Source organism: Synchiropus splendidus, chromosome 16 (genome assembly GCF_027744825.2).
Source record: "Synchiropus splendidus isolate RoL2022-P1 chromosome 16, RoL_Sspl_1.0, whole genome shotgun sequence".
NCBI lineage: Eukaryota > Metazoa > Chordata > Actinopteri > Syngnathiformes > Callionymidae > Synchiropus > Synchiropus splendidus.
Genome location: NC_071349.1, coordinates 15,311,981 through 15,328,897, shown reverse-complemented (window position 1 = coordinate 15,328,897; position 16,917 = coordinate 15,311,981). Strand labels below are relative to the sequence as shown.

Genomic DNA, 16,917 nt, shown 5'->3' with positions numbered 1-16,917 from the left:
CCATAGTGGTGATTGGTCCATTCACGTAGATCAGATTTAGTGGCGTTACAGTTTTGGTTGTCTGGCCAATAGAGAGAAGGATGCTCTCAGCAAGGCCCGCCCTCGGAATATGACACATATGCCCGTTAAAGCCACACTCACCTGTCTTCCCTGCAAAGTTGATCAACTTCACGCACCAGAACATCCACCATGGCAGCTCTAAGAACAGTGCTGAGGACCAAGGTAGGCATTTGCTTCCACTGGGAGTGTGTGTTAATTTGTTGACAAGTCAGAACATGTGATGTTTTGTCCACTATGATGTAGTAATTACACTCATGAGCTTCAGCGGATTATAAAGCAAACCGCATTAGCTTTGCATGCGTTTTGTTTCCATCATTTTTGCACTTGTTTTAACAGTGTATTTGTGTGTGTAAGTTGTGCAAATTCATAGAGAGGTGAACTTTGACCCGAGGCCATTCCTGCACCAGCTCTCTGTTCAGCCTATGTTCTAAAGTTGTTTATTAATCTGAAGCTCTGCTAATATGCTACACCTGCTTGTGTAAGTCATCCTCCTTATCTGAGCGTGTTTTCAGGTTCCCCTTCAGTTGGGCCGCATGTGCTACTCGTCCTCGGTGGTAAGTGTCAGCCCCAGCAGACAGAGTGAGTGCACAACAGTGGATGATCTGTGATCTCTGTTTGTCTATGGTTATCTGCCCATCAGCCAACCACCAAGCTATTCATTGACGGCAAGTTGGTGGAATCCAAAAGCTCAGAATGGCTGGATATTCATAATCCTGTGAGTGAAGAGCTTCATAATAACAGCGTCTCATAATGTCATGAGAAAAAGTATCTACACATGCATTCACAGACCATTCAACTCTGGAGTAATAAAGTTAATAAATAATCTTAATAACCACGGTAACAATAATAACACTTTGATCTATGATTATATTTCACACTTTCTTTTTTACAAAGGTTGTTTAACCTCAATCAAAGAGAAGAGATAGGTCACTTGAGTTTTTTTTTTTTTTTTTTTTCTGTTTTTTTACTCACCGAAAATCTCCACAGGCGACAAATGAGGTGATAGCTCGGGTTCCTAAAGCCACCGAGGAGGAGATGACCGCTGCGGTGGACTCTTGCTCCAGAGCCTTCCAGTCTTGGTCGGAGACCTCCATCCTGGCCCGACAGCAGGTCTTCCTCCGCTATCAGCAACTCATCAAGGACAACATCGTAAGTTGAAGGTCGTGGAATGGAAGGGAAAGAATCTCTTCGTTCCCACCTGGAAGGGCTGGTTTGGATGCACTTTGCCTCCATCTAGTGGCTGTAACTTGAAATGACTGATCGATTTAATTTCATGAGCAAATGCCAATATAATAATGACTAAAACCTCATTAAAATAATACCTGCAGCGCTAGTGTTTCTTTATGTGCTATTGCAAATATAATAATGAGTAAAACATTAAAACAGGTGAGATGAGCGTAAGTCTTTCTGAAGCCTTGATGTTGAATTGAACTAGTGAGACGATCAAATGTGTCACTTTGACTCGGGCCTCAGTTGTGGGTGGTCATAATGTTATGAACTTCTGTTCTCTCTTCAGAAAGAGCTTGCCAAGTCCATCACGGTCGAGCAGGGAAAGACCCTGGCTGATGCAGAAGGGGATGTGTTCAGAGGCCTGCGTGAGTAACGCACACACACACACACGCACACACACTGATGTCACGTAGAGGTCATAGGTTAATGAGAAGGTCACGTGCAGAGGTGGTGGAGCACGCCTGCAGCATCACCTCCCTCATGCTGGGGGAGACCCTCCCGTCCATCACCAAAGACATGGACACCTACACACTGCGTCTGCCGCTGGGCGTGTGCGCCGGCATCGCCCCCTTCAACTTCCCCGCCATGATCCCTCTGTGGATGTTCCCCATGGGCCTGGTGTGTGGCAACACCTACCTGCTGAAGCCCTCGGAGCGAGTCCCCACCTGCGCCATGCTGCTGGCTCGCATGCTGCAGGACGCCGGCGCTCCGGACGGCACGCTCAACATCATCCACGGACAACATGACGGTGAGTTCCTGAACCTGAGCGTAGGAGCAGAGCAACACACACTCGTGCGCACAGTAAACACACGCACAAAAACTCCTCCTCGCTCCAGCTTATCTGAAGTATTGTGTTTCAGCCGTCAACTTCATCTGCGATCATCCGTCCATCAAGGCCATCAGCTTCGTGGGGTCCAACCAGGCGGGCGAGTACATATACGAGAGGGGCTCCAGACACGGGAAGAGGGTCCAGTCCAACATGGTGAGGGACCCCGACACGCCTTTGTAGAGACTTAAACAAACGGCCTCACAGTGAGAAGATTGTGGGTTTGGATCCCACTCCATGTGATTGCAAGCAGGGCGGCGCTCCTCTGGGCGCTCAAGTTTCCTCCCACTGTCTGTATAACACACTTTTAGGTTAATTTGGGACCTGGAAAGTGGTGGCGACCTGTCTGGTCCTCTCCCACTAGGTGAAGTGAAGGCTGACTCTTGGGATGAGTCCAACACATCTGAGTGAGTCCCTGAGTCTCAAGTGCAGAGCAAAGCCTCTGCAGACCCTAGTCCTGGGGCGGCAAACCGGTCAGAGGAGACATTGTTTTACTGTGTTGCTGAAAAGAGCCACATCCTACAAATATGTCAGGCTGTAGGCCTCACCTAAACAGCTGGTCACGTGACTTAGCAGCAATGTAGCATGTGGGGCGAGGTTTGTTGTTGAGGTTTCAAAATTAAAGTCAAAGTCGTTCAACAATATTTTGGCATTTCATCGGAATAGCTCTTACTTTTTCCATCTCATTTCCTGTATAAATGATCATTTCAACAGCAACTTGACTGCAGCCAGTTCGCATGAAACTTGGGAAAGTAGTTGCTCTCATTTTGAAATGGGTTTAACTTCCTCATCTGTCAGGGATATCATTGCTCGATCAGAATCAGAATCAGAAACAACTTTATTGCCATGGTCAGCGGGGAACTGTGTTTTGGAATAAAATAAAATAAAATACAACAAAAAAATAAAATAAAATAAAATAAAACTTATTATACTTATTATCAAATCATAACAATGTCTTGAATTTGATATTGAAGCGACTCATTGATATATGTAGCGACTTCACCAGGAGGAAGTTTTGCGTCAGGAAGGCCGTTGTTGCTCACGGTTGAAATGATATTCTGCCAAGGCTTCTTAAGTTGAGACTTGTCAATCTTTGAGTGTCCAGTAGGAGGCAGCATCGACCAAGAATGGCCCTGATGTTGCGCGACATCTGTGCAGATGTTGCGTCGCTGCTGCAGAAAAGTGGATGTGACAAGTTTGATTTGTGTTTATTGCTCCTCCGGCGCAGCTCATAGCTGCATCGTAATTGGCTGTTATCATCCTGTCCATCAAGGCTCACCAATGAGACGTCAGGTTAACAAGCCTCTGGTGTCGCAGGGAGCCAAGAATCACGGCGTGGTGATGCCTGACGCCAACAAGGAGAACACCCTCAACCAGCTGGTGGGGGCTGCCTTCGGGGCGGCGGGTCAGCGCTGCATGGCGCTGTCCACCGCCGTGCTGGTGGGCGAGGCCCGGCGCTGGCTGCCGGAGCTGGTGGAGCGAGCCAAGGCCCTGCGTGTCAACGCAGGTACGTCATCACCTGGTGCCGCCGCTCCCCCCGGCCTGTGGCTTGGGTCGAGCCCGGGGCCCACACACGGCGCCGCGACCGCAGCGCTCCTCATATTAGAGCCACCGGTTCCGTCAGGCTTGTTGAGTCAGCCGCGCTGCAAATTTGTGGCCCGCTCCTAAATGGCGGTTGAGAGTATGAGATGCTGTCAGGAGGATCATCCGCCTGTTTGCAGCCATCAGAACGGCACAGGAAACCCATAAGTGCTGGTGTGCGAGGGAGTGCCGCAGGGCGCCCCTCGCCCCGGAATGTTACCTTCCACGAAAGCCTAACCTTGCTTGTTGTTTGTGGGGGGGGCCCCGACAGGAGACCAACCTGGTGCAGACGTGGGCCCCCTGATCTCTCCGCAGGCCAAGGATAGAGTCTGCAGCCTGATCCAGAGCGGCGTGGAGCAGGGCGCCACCGTGCTGCTGGACGGCAGGAACGTCAAAGTCAAGGGCTACGAGCGTGGCAACTTTGTGGGTCCCACCATCCTCGCCAACGTCACTGTACGTGCCCTTATTAAAAAGAACCTAATAATAATAATAACCATGTTATTACTGCATGAAAGTTGTTAATCCCGCTTGAACCTGAATGTGTGACCTTCCGTCCCGACAGCCCGACATGAAGTGCTACACGGAGGAGATTTTCGGGCCGGTGCTGGTCGTCCTGGAGGCCGACAATCTGGACGAAGCCGTGAAGCTGGTCAACAATAACCCCTACGGCAACGGCACCGCCATCTTCACCACCAACGGCGCCACCGCACGCAAGTACACTCATGAGGTGGACGTGGGCCAGGTGAGCCTTCCGCCCGTCGACAAAGACTACAATTCTTTTCCGTGTCCAGTTTAGCCGTGTTTACAACTCTTTACCGCCGCTTCCCGCCGCGGCCGGCCTCAAATAGCAAAACGTGTTTTCAAATGAGCAGGCATGGGGCGCGGAACATTTCCAGGTGAAGGACGGAGCTCAAATGTGTCCCTCGAAGGGATTCCTCTGGATCCCGGCAGAGTCTCTGTTTGTTTGCCGTGGAGCCTCCTGTGCCCTGTGTTTGCTGTTCACATGTCGGGGAATGCTGAGCCGGCCATGTGCCGACGCTCCTCTCCACAAACATTTTCTTCTCCCTGCTGCAGCGTCACCAAAACTGCTCCAAACAAACCAAACTCTGCCTCCAAACAAACTCATGCCTTTCATCAGCCGGGGTTACTGTTTACCCACTTCATTGTCGTCCTTGTTTCTCTCTTCAGCCGCGTCTTAGTCAGACCGTTTCTTTTGGTTCACTGTTTGCCTTCAGGTCGGAGTCAACGTTCCCATCCCGGTCCCGCTGCCGATGTTCTCCTTCACCGGATCCAGGGGCTCATTCCGAGGAGATATGAACTTTTACGGGAAACAAGTGAGCAAACCTGTAATAAAAAGATGTGGCTGAAGGCAGAAGAGCAAATGAGAAATGGCCTGACATGAATAACCTGAGCTGGGCGGCCATTTTGACGGCAGAAACTGAAAAGTAGGGCCTTTTGAGAAGTGTCAACTCATGTTCTGACTTTTGTCGTTTGTTATTAGTTTGGTTAAAAGAAGAAACAAGTGAGTGGACGATGATGTTTGCAGATGATATGGTGACTTGTCGTGAGCATAAGGAGGTGGAGGCTCAGATGTCAGAAGGCTATGTGTTCGTGAATGAGAGGAAGGAGGAGGAAGAGTCAGCGACTGGAACTGAATATATCGGAGCTTCGTGTGGGGATAGTCAGGGGGGACAGGTGGTTTGGACATGTGAAGGAGAGGAGGGAGTTAAGGACCAGGAATGTCGGGGATGAAGAAGGCGAAGGCAACCCATTAGGTTCATGGATGAGGTGATGGAGCAGCATGTTCAAGCTTGGTTGAAGAGGAATAAGCTGTAGCATTCTGTAGCACCATCAGAGTATCAGAGTGCTAACTGTCACGCTGACCCCTCTGCCTGCAGGGAATCCACTTCTACACTCAGATCAAAACAGTCACCTCCCAGTGGAAGGCTGAAGACGCCACTCTGAAGAGTCCCGCGGTCACCATGCCGACGATGGGGCGCTGAAGGCCGTCCAAGCATCGGGTTCCAAAACTCACCCTGTAAATACAACCAAGAAGAACTAAACTCACTGGATTTATCACAACCTGTATTTTGTAAAGTGGCCAAGCGCCATCTAGTGGTGCTTGAGTACATTTCAGTACACACTAAACCTCTGAAAAAAAAGACAAACCACATAAGTGTCAGTTTCTGTCGTTGTTTTATGTACAGATCACAAATATTATTCACAAAAGTCAAGCAAAGTGTTAAAATGACAGAAAATTGAAATGACAAGTCACAATTTTAAGACTTTGAAAAAGCCCCAAGAAAGTCAAAACGGTGAGATGTTGAGTTAAGGCAGTGACCCAGGTTAGATTCCTCTCAGTGACTGAGGTTAGAAACTAAACAAGTTACGAAGTCACACAACACAGAGGTAGAGAGGATGGGACGGCACACACACCTAACTGTCAGGGTTGGCAGTGCCAGCCAGGGGAGCTGGCCGCCCTCCAGCCTCTAGCTCATGTGGGACTTGAACTTACAACCCTTGGTTCACATGCAGCCTCATGATATAGAGGGGTGAGAGTCAATAACCGGCGTTGCGTGATAGATAAAGAGCACACAGGCTCCGGGGTGTGAGGTGCAGTCAGAGTTCACGCGCTGTGGATCCTGGGCAAGCCGCCTGCGCTGCAAGCCTCAGGCTCAGGCTCCGGCGCCTCCGTGAGGAACGTGCTCGCTGGCCGCCGCTCTTTCATTCTGGAAGGCAGAGAGTTAATGACACCAGAGCTGATGAAGTCGCCAAAGTGGGGCAGAGAAACAACACATGCTAATTGCAAGGAGGAAAGAGCAACAATGTAGACTGTAATCTGCGAGCGAGTCAGTCATCTTCAGCATGAAGCGGCTGGCGTAATTACACCTGACAGCTCAGCATGAAAGAAAGGTGCAAATAAAAACCTCGACATCAATGTCGCGCGCGTTTGAACCGCACGATGAAGTGAGATTATACAGGAGCCGGATGAGAGGGAAATTGGAATAAAGCCGTAAATGAATTACAAGTCAAATCCAGTGAAAATGTCAGAGGCTGTTTTTGGGTTTAAAAAGATTATGCAACGCACTGTAAAGCGAGTCAAAACTAGTGAGTGAAATTGGAATTGAAAAACGTTTAAAATATGGCTCCAAAATCACCATGAACATGATGAAAGTAAAATCTTGAAACACAGTGTCAATATTCTGACAGTTTTTTGAGATGACAGAGAAGTTGTGCAGAATCTGATTCATTATTATTATTTTTGTAGAAATAGGAAAAATAGGTTGAAATAACACTAATACTAAATATACTTTCATCATCAATATGATGAAACATGGATAGTGACATCAAAACGTAAATACAGGACTGAATCTCACAGTTCATTGGACTTAAGCCACCAATACTGATGTATGACCACCAGTGAATACGACTAGAATTAAAAGAAAAATCTGAAAGTTAATGATATTTTAAAAAATGAATGAATGAATATTTTTTTAAAATGGGGTGGATGGAGTTGACAGAAAAACTAACCAGAGACTGCAAGTCATCCCATCTATAATATTAGGAATAGTGGATCTGAAATTTTGAAGTGCAAATAGTTTTTAAAATGGGAATTTTGGGCAGTTGTAATGACGTAATGAGTTCTACAAGTCACAGTCGGGGATTTGCAGCAGGTGGTCATAATGTTTCGCTTCTCTAAGAGTACAGTGAAAGAAAGCTAACAGGTAAGTCGTGTCAGACCCACTGATTCACTTGACTCTTGACTCAATTGAACTCGAGTTTTACAAGGTTCCTGAACGCAGCATCCCCGTCCACACTCTCAGACTTGAGCTCAGCTGAAGTCAAACACTCTGCCCTGCTCCTGTTCTCACACGCCGATGTGTCAAAGTCTGACTGCCAGGTCACCACGGGTCAAGCACATGGACCCGGACGACACCAGCAGACTTCCGTCCAGGTCGTGCCTGACTAGGTGCCAGACCAGCGTTAACATGAATATACATCTGCCAACCTCCAGATCCCCTGCACACCCCTCTGAAATCATGTTACCAGCTGCTGGGCGACCGCGAGCGTTCAAAGAGCAAAATAAACTCTGGAGTGGCCATGAAGAGGATTCGCTCTGCTGGAAGCAAAGGGACGTGACCAGATGTTTGTTTCCATGCACATGACTCTGCGGCCCGGCTCTATTTTTACCGCTGCGCCCAGACTCTTTCTCATTCTCTTTAAGCAGCTGGATGGAAAATCAAATTGGTCGAAGGCTAAACTGATGTTTTATCCTCTTCTACTGTTGAAGGCATTAAAAGGCGGGCGGAGTCAGCGAGCGCCGGCCCGGACCGACCGGCCCTGCTGCCTCTGCACTTTGTTCTTCACGTGATCCGCTCGTTGGGAGACTATTTTCGGGGATTAGACGGTGATTGTTGCTGTTATTATTCGGGATCAAGTCGATGAGTGGAGAACAAGCAGCGAGTGGAAAACAACAGAACTTTTCTTTCCTTGGGAGCTTCACTGCTGTCTGTTGTGTTTGTTAAACCTCCAAATGTTTGTGCTGCTTTCTTCTCTCATATGGAAAGTTTTGACTCGATGTTTTGAAGTGTCTTCATTGAAACAAGTTCGATTTTCTCTGGTTTGTCTTATCTCAACATTTCGCTGAGTGTTTGTGCTCACCCCTTTGGACACTCTGGTTTCCTCCCACAGTCCAAAAACACCCCGATCTTAACTGGTGACTATGAACTGTCTGTAGCTATGAATGTGTTGTCATCTTTCCGTAAGTGTCTTGTGATGGAGTGTCTTGTGACCCCTCTAGGTCTCCTCTCCCTCTCACCCTGAGTAGCTGGGACGGGCTCAGTCATGTAAACAGGTTGGGTTCTCTGCTCCTCAGTTACCTGGTTTGTCCACGGTTCATTTGAGCAAACAGGTGCCTGAGAACCTGCTCCTTCTGTGCCCAGGTCAGATCCGACAGTTCAACACTGCTGCCCGGGAGATGCGTCCTGAGGACAAGGAGAATCATCAACATTCATCTCCCGTGAAGAACCACCACCTACCAACCTACCACTGCTCAGCGGCGTCCATCTCATCGTAGACTGAGTTTGTGCTCCTTGGGTTCCTCTGGAAGGTCTGGATCGGAGGGAACTTGACCTTCCTCTCCATGGCTTCCTTCAGCTGCTGCTGATACGCCTGGGCTGCTTCCTTCCTGCACTGCTGTCTACTGTTCCGGACCTCCCTCCTCACGTGGGCCAAAGCCTCGTGGAAGAACTTCTCCAGCTCGGTGCGCTGCTCCACAATGGTGCGCGCCAGTCGTTTGATGTGTCCCAGTTCCTTCTCACGCATGGCCAGGACCTTCTGCAGCCTCTCCAGCTCCACCTGGCTGACAAGGCTCCTCTGTGGAGGGGTTCTTCTGTCCTCCTTGTCAAAGTTCTCAGCTTGAAGCTCCAGGGCCTTCTCAAAAGAGGACACTTTCACGTTCAGGTTTGCTAGCTCTGCCTTCTGAGCGTCAATCTGAGCTGCGTTCTTCTTCGCCATCATCTCCAGAGAGCTCTGGGTGAGACAAGTCAAGAAGAAGTTGAAGTACTGTGTATCTCACTCTTTTCCCAGGCTACATATGACTAGTCTTAGCCTAGTTCTCGCAAGTATTCTGCCTCATACGGCCGATATCCATTCCACGTGCCGATTTATCACCAAGAATTGCACAAGGATCGTGAATATCTTTTAAGCCTTTGTTGAGACCTGTCAGCAGAAGCTCGCAGCTGCTTACTTTAGATTAACTGATGCTCTGTTGCTATAGCAACCTGCTGCCTCAGAACATGTCTGGAGTGACTCAGAAGTGAGTCACGTTTCATGAGTAAGGCTGATAAAGTTTGAAGGGGCTGCCGCGTCACCGTGGTTGGACCGTCCTTCGACATGTCCTGTTCTTCTAGCGCGCCATGTTTTTGCTCCGCTCCTGACTTCGACGTGGGGGATTTACTGTCATCATCGGGTGAGATGCCTGCTGCCAATATTTATTTGTCTTCAAGCAGCACAGCCAGAGACCTATGAAGCTCGAGCCGCCGAACTCCAAACCGTACATCAGTGGAAACTCACCACAACCACCGACCACTGAGAGGCTGGCTGCGAGTGGAAAGGGGGGGGGGGGACGGAATCGACCACAAGCAAAATACACAGGGGCAGCATGAGTAAACAAGGCGAGGAAGAACCACCTGAAATATGTTTCATAAGTGAAATCATTGAGAATGTCTCTGTGGTGTCAAAGAGGAGCCTCGCTGTTTGTTGTCCTCCTGGCTCTGCCTCACCTTGTCCAGGGCCAGGGAGGCCTTTTGCTTCGCCAGCGAGTCCCTGGCTTTCACGAGCTGCTGCGTCTCCTTCATGTGATATTTCAGAGTTTCGGTGAGACGGACGTTCTCCATGAACACGGAGCGCGAGGCGTCGTCAAGCTGCCTGCAGAGCCAAAGTCAGGGGTTGAAAACAATGACAGACAATTGCTCTTTCAAACCAATGACTGCTACAATACTAGCATATTCTGAGTCTTAACATGTGTCATGGTACTAATGATCATCCATCCACAACTTCCTTCCACCAGTCTGTGGGTGGATCGCAGGGGCAACAGGCGTAGGAGGATTCATCACTGCAGAAGCCTCCTACAGCTTAATACTATTGTGTTCCCAGGGCAGCTGGCACTTCTCCTATCCTGGGTCAGAGCCGGGACCTTCTCCCAGTTGCTCACCTCATGAGGGAAGAAGACACATACACCGCTACAGGCTTGAAGCACCTCAACTGGCTGCTATTGAAGGAGCAGAGTTTTACTGTGTCTCTCCTCGATGATGGATGGATGAATGAATGGATGGATAGATAGCAGGATGATGGATGGATGGGCGTGTATCTCTGAAGAGGATGGATGGATCAAGGGTGAATGGATGGACGGATGGATGAATGGGCTTCAAAATCTGAAAGAGGCTGGATGGATGGTTGGATGGATAGATGATGGATGAGCTTGTATTTGATGTAAGAAGATGGATGGCTTCTATCTCTGAAATAGGCTGGATGGATGAGTGAGTGAGTGGATGGATGGATGAGTGGATGGATGGACAGATGGATAAACAGATGGATGATAGATGGATGGGCTTGTAACTCTGAAGAGGATGGATGGATGGATGGGCTTGTATCTCTGAAATAGGCTGGATGAATGAGTGAGAGGATGCATGAGTGAGTGGATGGGTGGATGGGTGGATGGATGGACAGATGGATAAACAGATGGATGATAGATGGATGGGCTTGTTACTCAGAAGAGGATGGATGGATGGATGGATGGATGGATGGGCTTATATCTCTGAAAGAGGCTGGATGGATGAGTGAGTGGACGGATGGATGGTTGGATGGCCTTATTAGATACAAGCCAAGTTTAGTGTCGCCTATAAAGCTTCTCCCTGCTTCAGGCTTCAGAATGGCAAAGTTTGATTTGTGTCTTTGGTTGTCATGGTAATGTGGGAGCGACAGGAACATCGGCGTCAACACCGTGTCCAAAACTTCAATCCGTCTTTGTCCAAGCTCCATAAAGGAGGCAGTGTGTGGCAGCTCATCGACTCACGACTGGCCTCCAAGCTAAAATGGTTGATCAGATGGACCGCTGACACGTGGGGGACGACGGTGCGGGTGGTCGGACCCAACGTCGGACTTGTCAGTTAATCTGCAGCGACGGTTTGACAATAAAAGCAGCGGTGTGTGTGAACAAGTGAGAGCAGAGGAGGAGGACCACACCAGAATCCATGTTGACCTTCCATGAGCTGTTGAAAACATGAACAAAACATCCACCTTCAGGCCTGGAACAGCAATAAACAAAGGTCCTCTTCAGCAGCGTCCGCTTCCCAGCAGCAGGATGTGATTGTTGGCCCATCGCGAACACGCCGCGCCACCGCCGGTTAAATATACCGTCACTTCCAAATGTATGTTTGGCAGCAGTTTGCGAATGTGTAGTTGAAAGCTTTAAAATAGTTTGTTACGGGACAGTGGCAACACTTACACAATGGCTTCCTTGTGGGCGCGTTCCACCACCACGGCTATCGTTTGTTCAGCTTCCCTCTCCAGTCGAGCCTGAAGGAAAACGGACAGATGTCGTCGAACCCAGTGCTAGGGGCGAATTAAACAATTTAGATTTTCATTATTTTATTTCATTATTTGTATTGTTTTTCCCAATTTCTTGAACTTTGTCTTTCTGTTTTTCAGTTTCCTTTCAAAATGGTCTTTTCCTGTTTCCTGTGGTAATTTAATATATTATTGTATTTATATAGATTTAGATTGTTATATTTTAATATATATATCTTTTGCCAGTGAAATGTTTTTCCTTCCAGATATGTAATAAAAAATATATATTTAAATTATTGTAAAAGTATTGAGAAATAACTCTGTATATTGTACATAGGTAAAAAAAATATATAAATAAAAATAATAAATACATATAATAAATAATTAACAAAAAAATCATTTATTGTTTATGTTTTTCAGTTTCCTTTAATAATTGTCTTTTCCCGATTCTGTGTTTCCTATGGTAATATAATATATTTTTGTATTTATATAGATTTAGATTTTTTTTTTTTTTTTTTTTTTTTTTTTTTTTTTGCCTGTGAAATGTTTTCCCTTCCAGGTAGGTAAAAATAAATAAATAAATAAATAAATAATATATATATATATATATATATATATATATATATATATATATATACATATATAACTGTGAAATTATTGAGCAAGAACAAACAAGTAATAATAGGTTTCACATTCCTTTACTAATAGTCTTTTTCTGATTGTGTGTTTCCTATGTTAATATAATATATATTTCTATTAACATCCATTTATAATATCTATAAAAATATTTTTATAACAGCTTTTTTTGCCTTTGAAATAACTTTCCTTCCAGGGTGGTAAAAAAAAAAAAATCAGAACAAATGCATGTCGTAAAATGTGTTGGTACCTTTTCTTTAAAGAATCTGTAATCCATTGCGTTCCTGTTTTCTCTGTGCTCTCTGTCCGAGTTGTCCATGCTCTGCCTGATCTACATGATGAAATACAAGAGTGTGACCAACAGTCAGCTTTATCACATGCCAACTGCTCCACTGAAGACATACGTACGTCACTTAACTCCTTCTCCATCTCAGCTTTCTCTTTCTCAAACTCCTTAATCCTGCTCATCCCCTCCTGGACAAAGTCAAAGTCGTTGGCTCTCTTTCTGAACAGCTCCTTCAAGCCCTCCATTTCTCGGGTGTGGTCCTCCACCTGTTTCAAACAGCAAGATTCCCACTGTAGTTTCAGCGTCTCCATGGCATCGCTCATCTGACACCTCGGCCCGTCACTAACAAAACCAATTTGCACCTCACAATGAGAAGCCGAGCAGCTCCTCCTCACGTCGGCAACCACACAAGAATATTTCTTACGTAACATTTATGATGTTTTAAACACATCCAACCCAGAAATCCTTCTTTCCTGAGTGAAAACTGCACTGCTCTCTATTTTACCAGTGAGCAGAAAAACAGCTGCCGATGTGTTTTTGTTCGGTGGAAGCCGCTTGACATTTGTCACGTCACTTTGATAGTTCCATCTTGACCGCTAGCCCCAGAGGTCAGCGAGGGAAGCTGGTCGGATCGGCTTGCCTTGGAGCGAGTTACGTAACCGCAGAGGTTATTATAGAGGACGCAGCAGTGTGACATGAAAGAGATGGTTAACACATTAGCACCGCTGCATTTTCCCACTATGGAACATTTTTAGCGCAGATGAGTGTGGATAGTAGAAACAACAAAACCTTTTCATTCTCATGCAGCAGCCTGATAAAAGCAGAATATGCCCGGATGTTAGAGGAGGCCGGCCTCCGTTCCACAGCTCAGACCACTCGATTTGCTTCCACTGGTTTCGGGGGGCTTCAGGTGGCCCTTTCTGCAGCCCACCCCAGTGCAAAGTTCAATGAATTGCCATGGAAACAAGTGGAATTCAAGAGGAATGATAAGATGAGGGGTGCCTCTCGGACAGTCAGAGCTAGAGTACGGCGGGGGGGAGTTAGAAAGAAAAGTCATCGCACTCATGTCTCAGAGGGTTAATGTTGGGGGAGGCATTTCAGAAAAATTGTCTGATATTGCACTAAAGTGTTCAGGCTGAGGGGATGAGGGGAAAGGGTGAAGCTTTACACAGCAGAAAATGCTCATCACGTATTTAAACGTTTTCACAAACTTGATACGGACCAAACAGAGCAGTACCACCGGCAACCTTAGGGGGCAGTGTTGCAGTTACTACCTGATACGTAGCTCTAATGAGACATGAAGAAGACATAACAATGGTGGGAATTCTCCATCCTCCAGTCGCGATATATATTTAACAGCCTCACTGTCTCGCTGTCTCAGTTTCCTCTTTTGTGCAAGAGGTACATGATCAATACTTCTTCCACAGTCGCCATGTTTGTTTTGGATTTTGTTGTTGTCATGGACTATTGGCACTGGGCTGCTCCCCCTGGTGGATATATTGGTGGACAGCAATACCAATGTAAAGAGTGCATGGAAGCATGTGATCAGTGGCGGTAACATTGCTTGAAACGGACGGGTAGAATTTCGTACTTAAAGGGAGCATCAATGGGCGTTTAGGGTGATGGATAGTGGGTATTGTTGGGCTTCACCAGCAGGTGGGTCAGGGTGAAAGACAGGGTACGGCGTCATCCCGACGAAAAGACTGTATGTGTGGAAGGGTTTGGGTAAAGAGTAAGTGACCTTATGACGGTACACGGTAAAGTGGGGTGGTGGCGTTTCCCCTCAACAAAAAAGCGATTGAACTCATGCCTCCTTTAAAACTGCCATTCTCACTGTAGCGACACTTAAACCTAGAGGTGGCTTCCTGGTTAGCGCTGGTCCATGCATTTGATTTTGACTTAAGAAAACTGGGTTCAAGAAGGAGCACTTTTCTCTTGCATGAAAAAAGGGATGGCGCTTGAGCACCGCTACAGGTTTATCTCTGTGTCGCGTCAGGAACATAGGCCCCACCCCTTTTTTTAAATGGATGAAAAAAATGCACCCCCCCCAAAAAAAATTTTTTTACAACTCAACTACACTTGAGGGGGAGCAGGAGGACGAGGCTTCACCAGGACAGAAGATACGGTGGATGTTCCTTGGGAATCTACTGCTCAACGCACTAGGGTTTGGAGATGGCGGGTAGTTTACGCCTCTCCAGCCAACCACCAAATTAGTCATGGCCACTCAACTCTGTCCATCACCAGGACTTTGCCACATTCATTCAAGCAATTGTGGCAAGACATTGCCATAATTTGCTGCCTGCTACCGCAGGCAAGGTTTTCTTTTACTACAAGTCTCAACAGGATCCACATGAGAACCTTGTATCTCCTTTGCATCAGCAGTGCTGACTGCTTGCTGCCTGTTCTGAGATCAGCTCTCTGACATCCATCGAGTGAGGAGCAGTTTTCCCAGAAGGGTTTCCGTAAACAAGCAAGTGGATGTTCTCAGACGTCCAGATCTGTTTGGACGCGTCAAAGTAAACATACCGTCAAAACGTATTTGGCAGAACATGTGCGCGCTCAAGTTGCAGTTTTCTGTTGGTGGTTTTTGTTGTTTTGTTTTCGTTGCTCACCAGCTTGTTCTGCTGTTCACGTGCAGCTGCCTCTTGACTTTTCAGGGCTTCCAGCAGCGCGCTGATCTATAAAAGACATACACACCATGGTTTGTTACAATAACGGTTTTTTGGACACCTACAATTTCGGAGCCCCCAACTAGCTTGGGCACGACCCACAGACCAGGACCGCCAGAGAGTGACTTCATAAAAAACAGACAAACTGGCACTCTTGTTCACCAGAGTCCTGGACGTGTCAAAGTCATTGGAGTTCAAGACTCCGCTCGGACGTCACTCATCTTCAACCGCCAGCTCCATGCCAGCTCATCTTGCTCTCCCAAGGTCTGACAGGAACAGAGCTGCAGTGACCAGTCCATCCATCTATCCAACTAGTATCGATGCCAAGCCAGAGACACAGCCTCTCCAGCATGTCCTAGGCATCCAAAGGGCCTCCAACCAATGGAACAGGGGCGGCCAACCAGTCAGAGGCTACATTGCTTTACTGTGTTGCTGAAAAGAGCCACATGCTACAAACATGTCAGGCTGTGAGGCCTCACCTGAACAGCTGGTCACGTGACTTAGCGGCAGTATAGCGGTTAAAGCACATCCCTGTGTGTCACAAGGTTGCTGGTTCGCGTCCGGCGTATGTCTCTTGTGCATGTATTTTTAAAAGTCATACATTTTACCGTGATCCTCCTGGAATTATCAAGCGGTGTAGATAGAAATGTGTCATGCTAATGTGTCAAACTAAGTCATGTACATTGTGTTGATCGTGGATCTGATGACGCTCCAAGTCTGAGGGCCGCGACTCACATCGGCACTGAACATGCGGTGAGGTTTATTGTTTATGTTTCAAAGTTAAACGCAAGTCAAAGTCTTTGAACAATATTTCGCCAGAATAGCTCTTACTTTTTCCTCTTATTTCCTGTATAAATGATCATCTCAATAGCAACTTGACCAAAATCCCAGCCAGTTCGGCGTCTCATTTGGTGGAGAGCCTCATGACACTGGGGACATAGAACATGGCCACCTCACCATTGAGGCATCCTGAGTGGGGGGGGGCTGCGTGTCACTCGACCAGCATCACTGAATGGCCATTTGACTTGCCCTTGTAGATGTGGATTGAAGTGCTCCTGGTGAGTCTCCTGACCTTGTCTTCCTTCTCAGCATCCCGCTTGTTGAAGAAGCTGTTGATTTCCACGCTGTCCTTCTCGGCCTGGTGCAGCTGGCTGCTGAGCTCCTGGTTGTCGCGCGCCAGCTTGCCGCAGGACTGCCGGTACTGAGCCAGCGTTTGCTCAGTGGCCTGCAACTTCAGCTCCCACAGAGCAGCATTGGCCTTGATCTTCTCCACGTCCGTCTCCTTCTCCGCTTTCCCATCATGCTTGCCGTCCTTCTTGCCTTTCCTGTCACACAGTGCACCGCAGTGAGGGAGGCTGAGGAGCAGCCGTGCTTGAAGGAACTCACCCAGCCTTGGAGCGCTTGGCTTTGTTGACCTTCTTCTTGGCCATCACAGCAGGTGACCCCTCGCCAAGTAGCCGCTGAAGACGCCCGTGCCGCTGATGTCACTGAGCTCCTGTTTGTGTTGCTGCCATGGCGACGCTGGCTGCCGGGTGCAGCTCAAATTTCACTGCCACTGT

At 47.6% G+C, this 16,917-nt stretch overlaps 2 protein-coding genes across 2 annotated transcripts; one reads left to right on the top strand and one right to left on the bottom strand.

Annotated features, from left to right (window-relative positions):
• The first annotated feature begins 87 nt into the window (after nt 1-87).
• On the top strand, nt 88-7,139 carry aldh6a1 (aldehyde dehydrogenase 6 family, member A1). Its single transcript, XM_053845614.1, has 12 exons — nt 88-222; nt 573-614; nt 701-775; nt 1,048-1,209; nt 1,577-1,655; nt 1,736-2,038; nt 2,151-2,272; nt 3,434-3,623; nt 3,969-4,150; nt 4,260-4,439; nt 4,933-5,031; nt 5,596-7,139. The coding sequence occupies exons 1-12, from the start codon at nt 190-192 to the stop codon at nt 5,698-5,700; spliced, it is 1,572 nt and encodes a 523-aa protein (XP_053701589.1). The 5' UTR covers nt 88-189; the 3' UTR covers nt 5,701-7,139.
• A 1,434-nt stretch (nt 7,140-8,573) lies between these two features.
• On the bottom strand, nt 8,574-16,788 carry LOC128747661 (basal body-orientation factor 1-like). Its single transcript, XM_053845701.1, has 9 exons — nt 16,745-16,788; nt 16,431-16,683; nt 15,302-15,367; nt 12,812-12,955; nt 12,654-12,734; nt 11,706-11,776; nt 9,982-10,126; nt 8,745-9,229; nt 8,574-8,682 (listed from the first exon to the last, which is right to left on the bottom strand). The coding sequence occupies exons 1-9, from the start codon at nt 16,786-16,788 to the stop codon at nt 8,574-8,576; spliced, it is 1,398 nt and encodes a 465-aa protein (XP_053701676.1).
• Between the last annotated feature and the right edge of the window lie 129 nt (nt 16,789-16,917).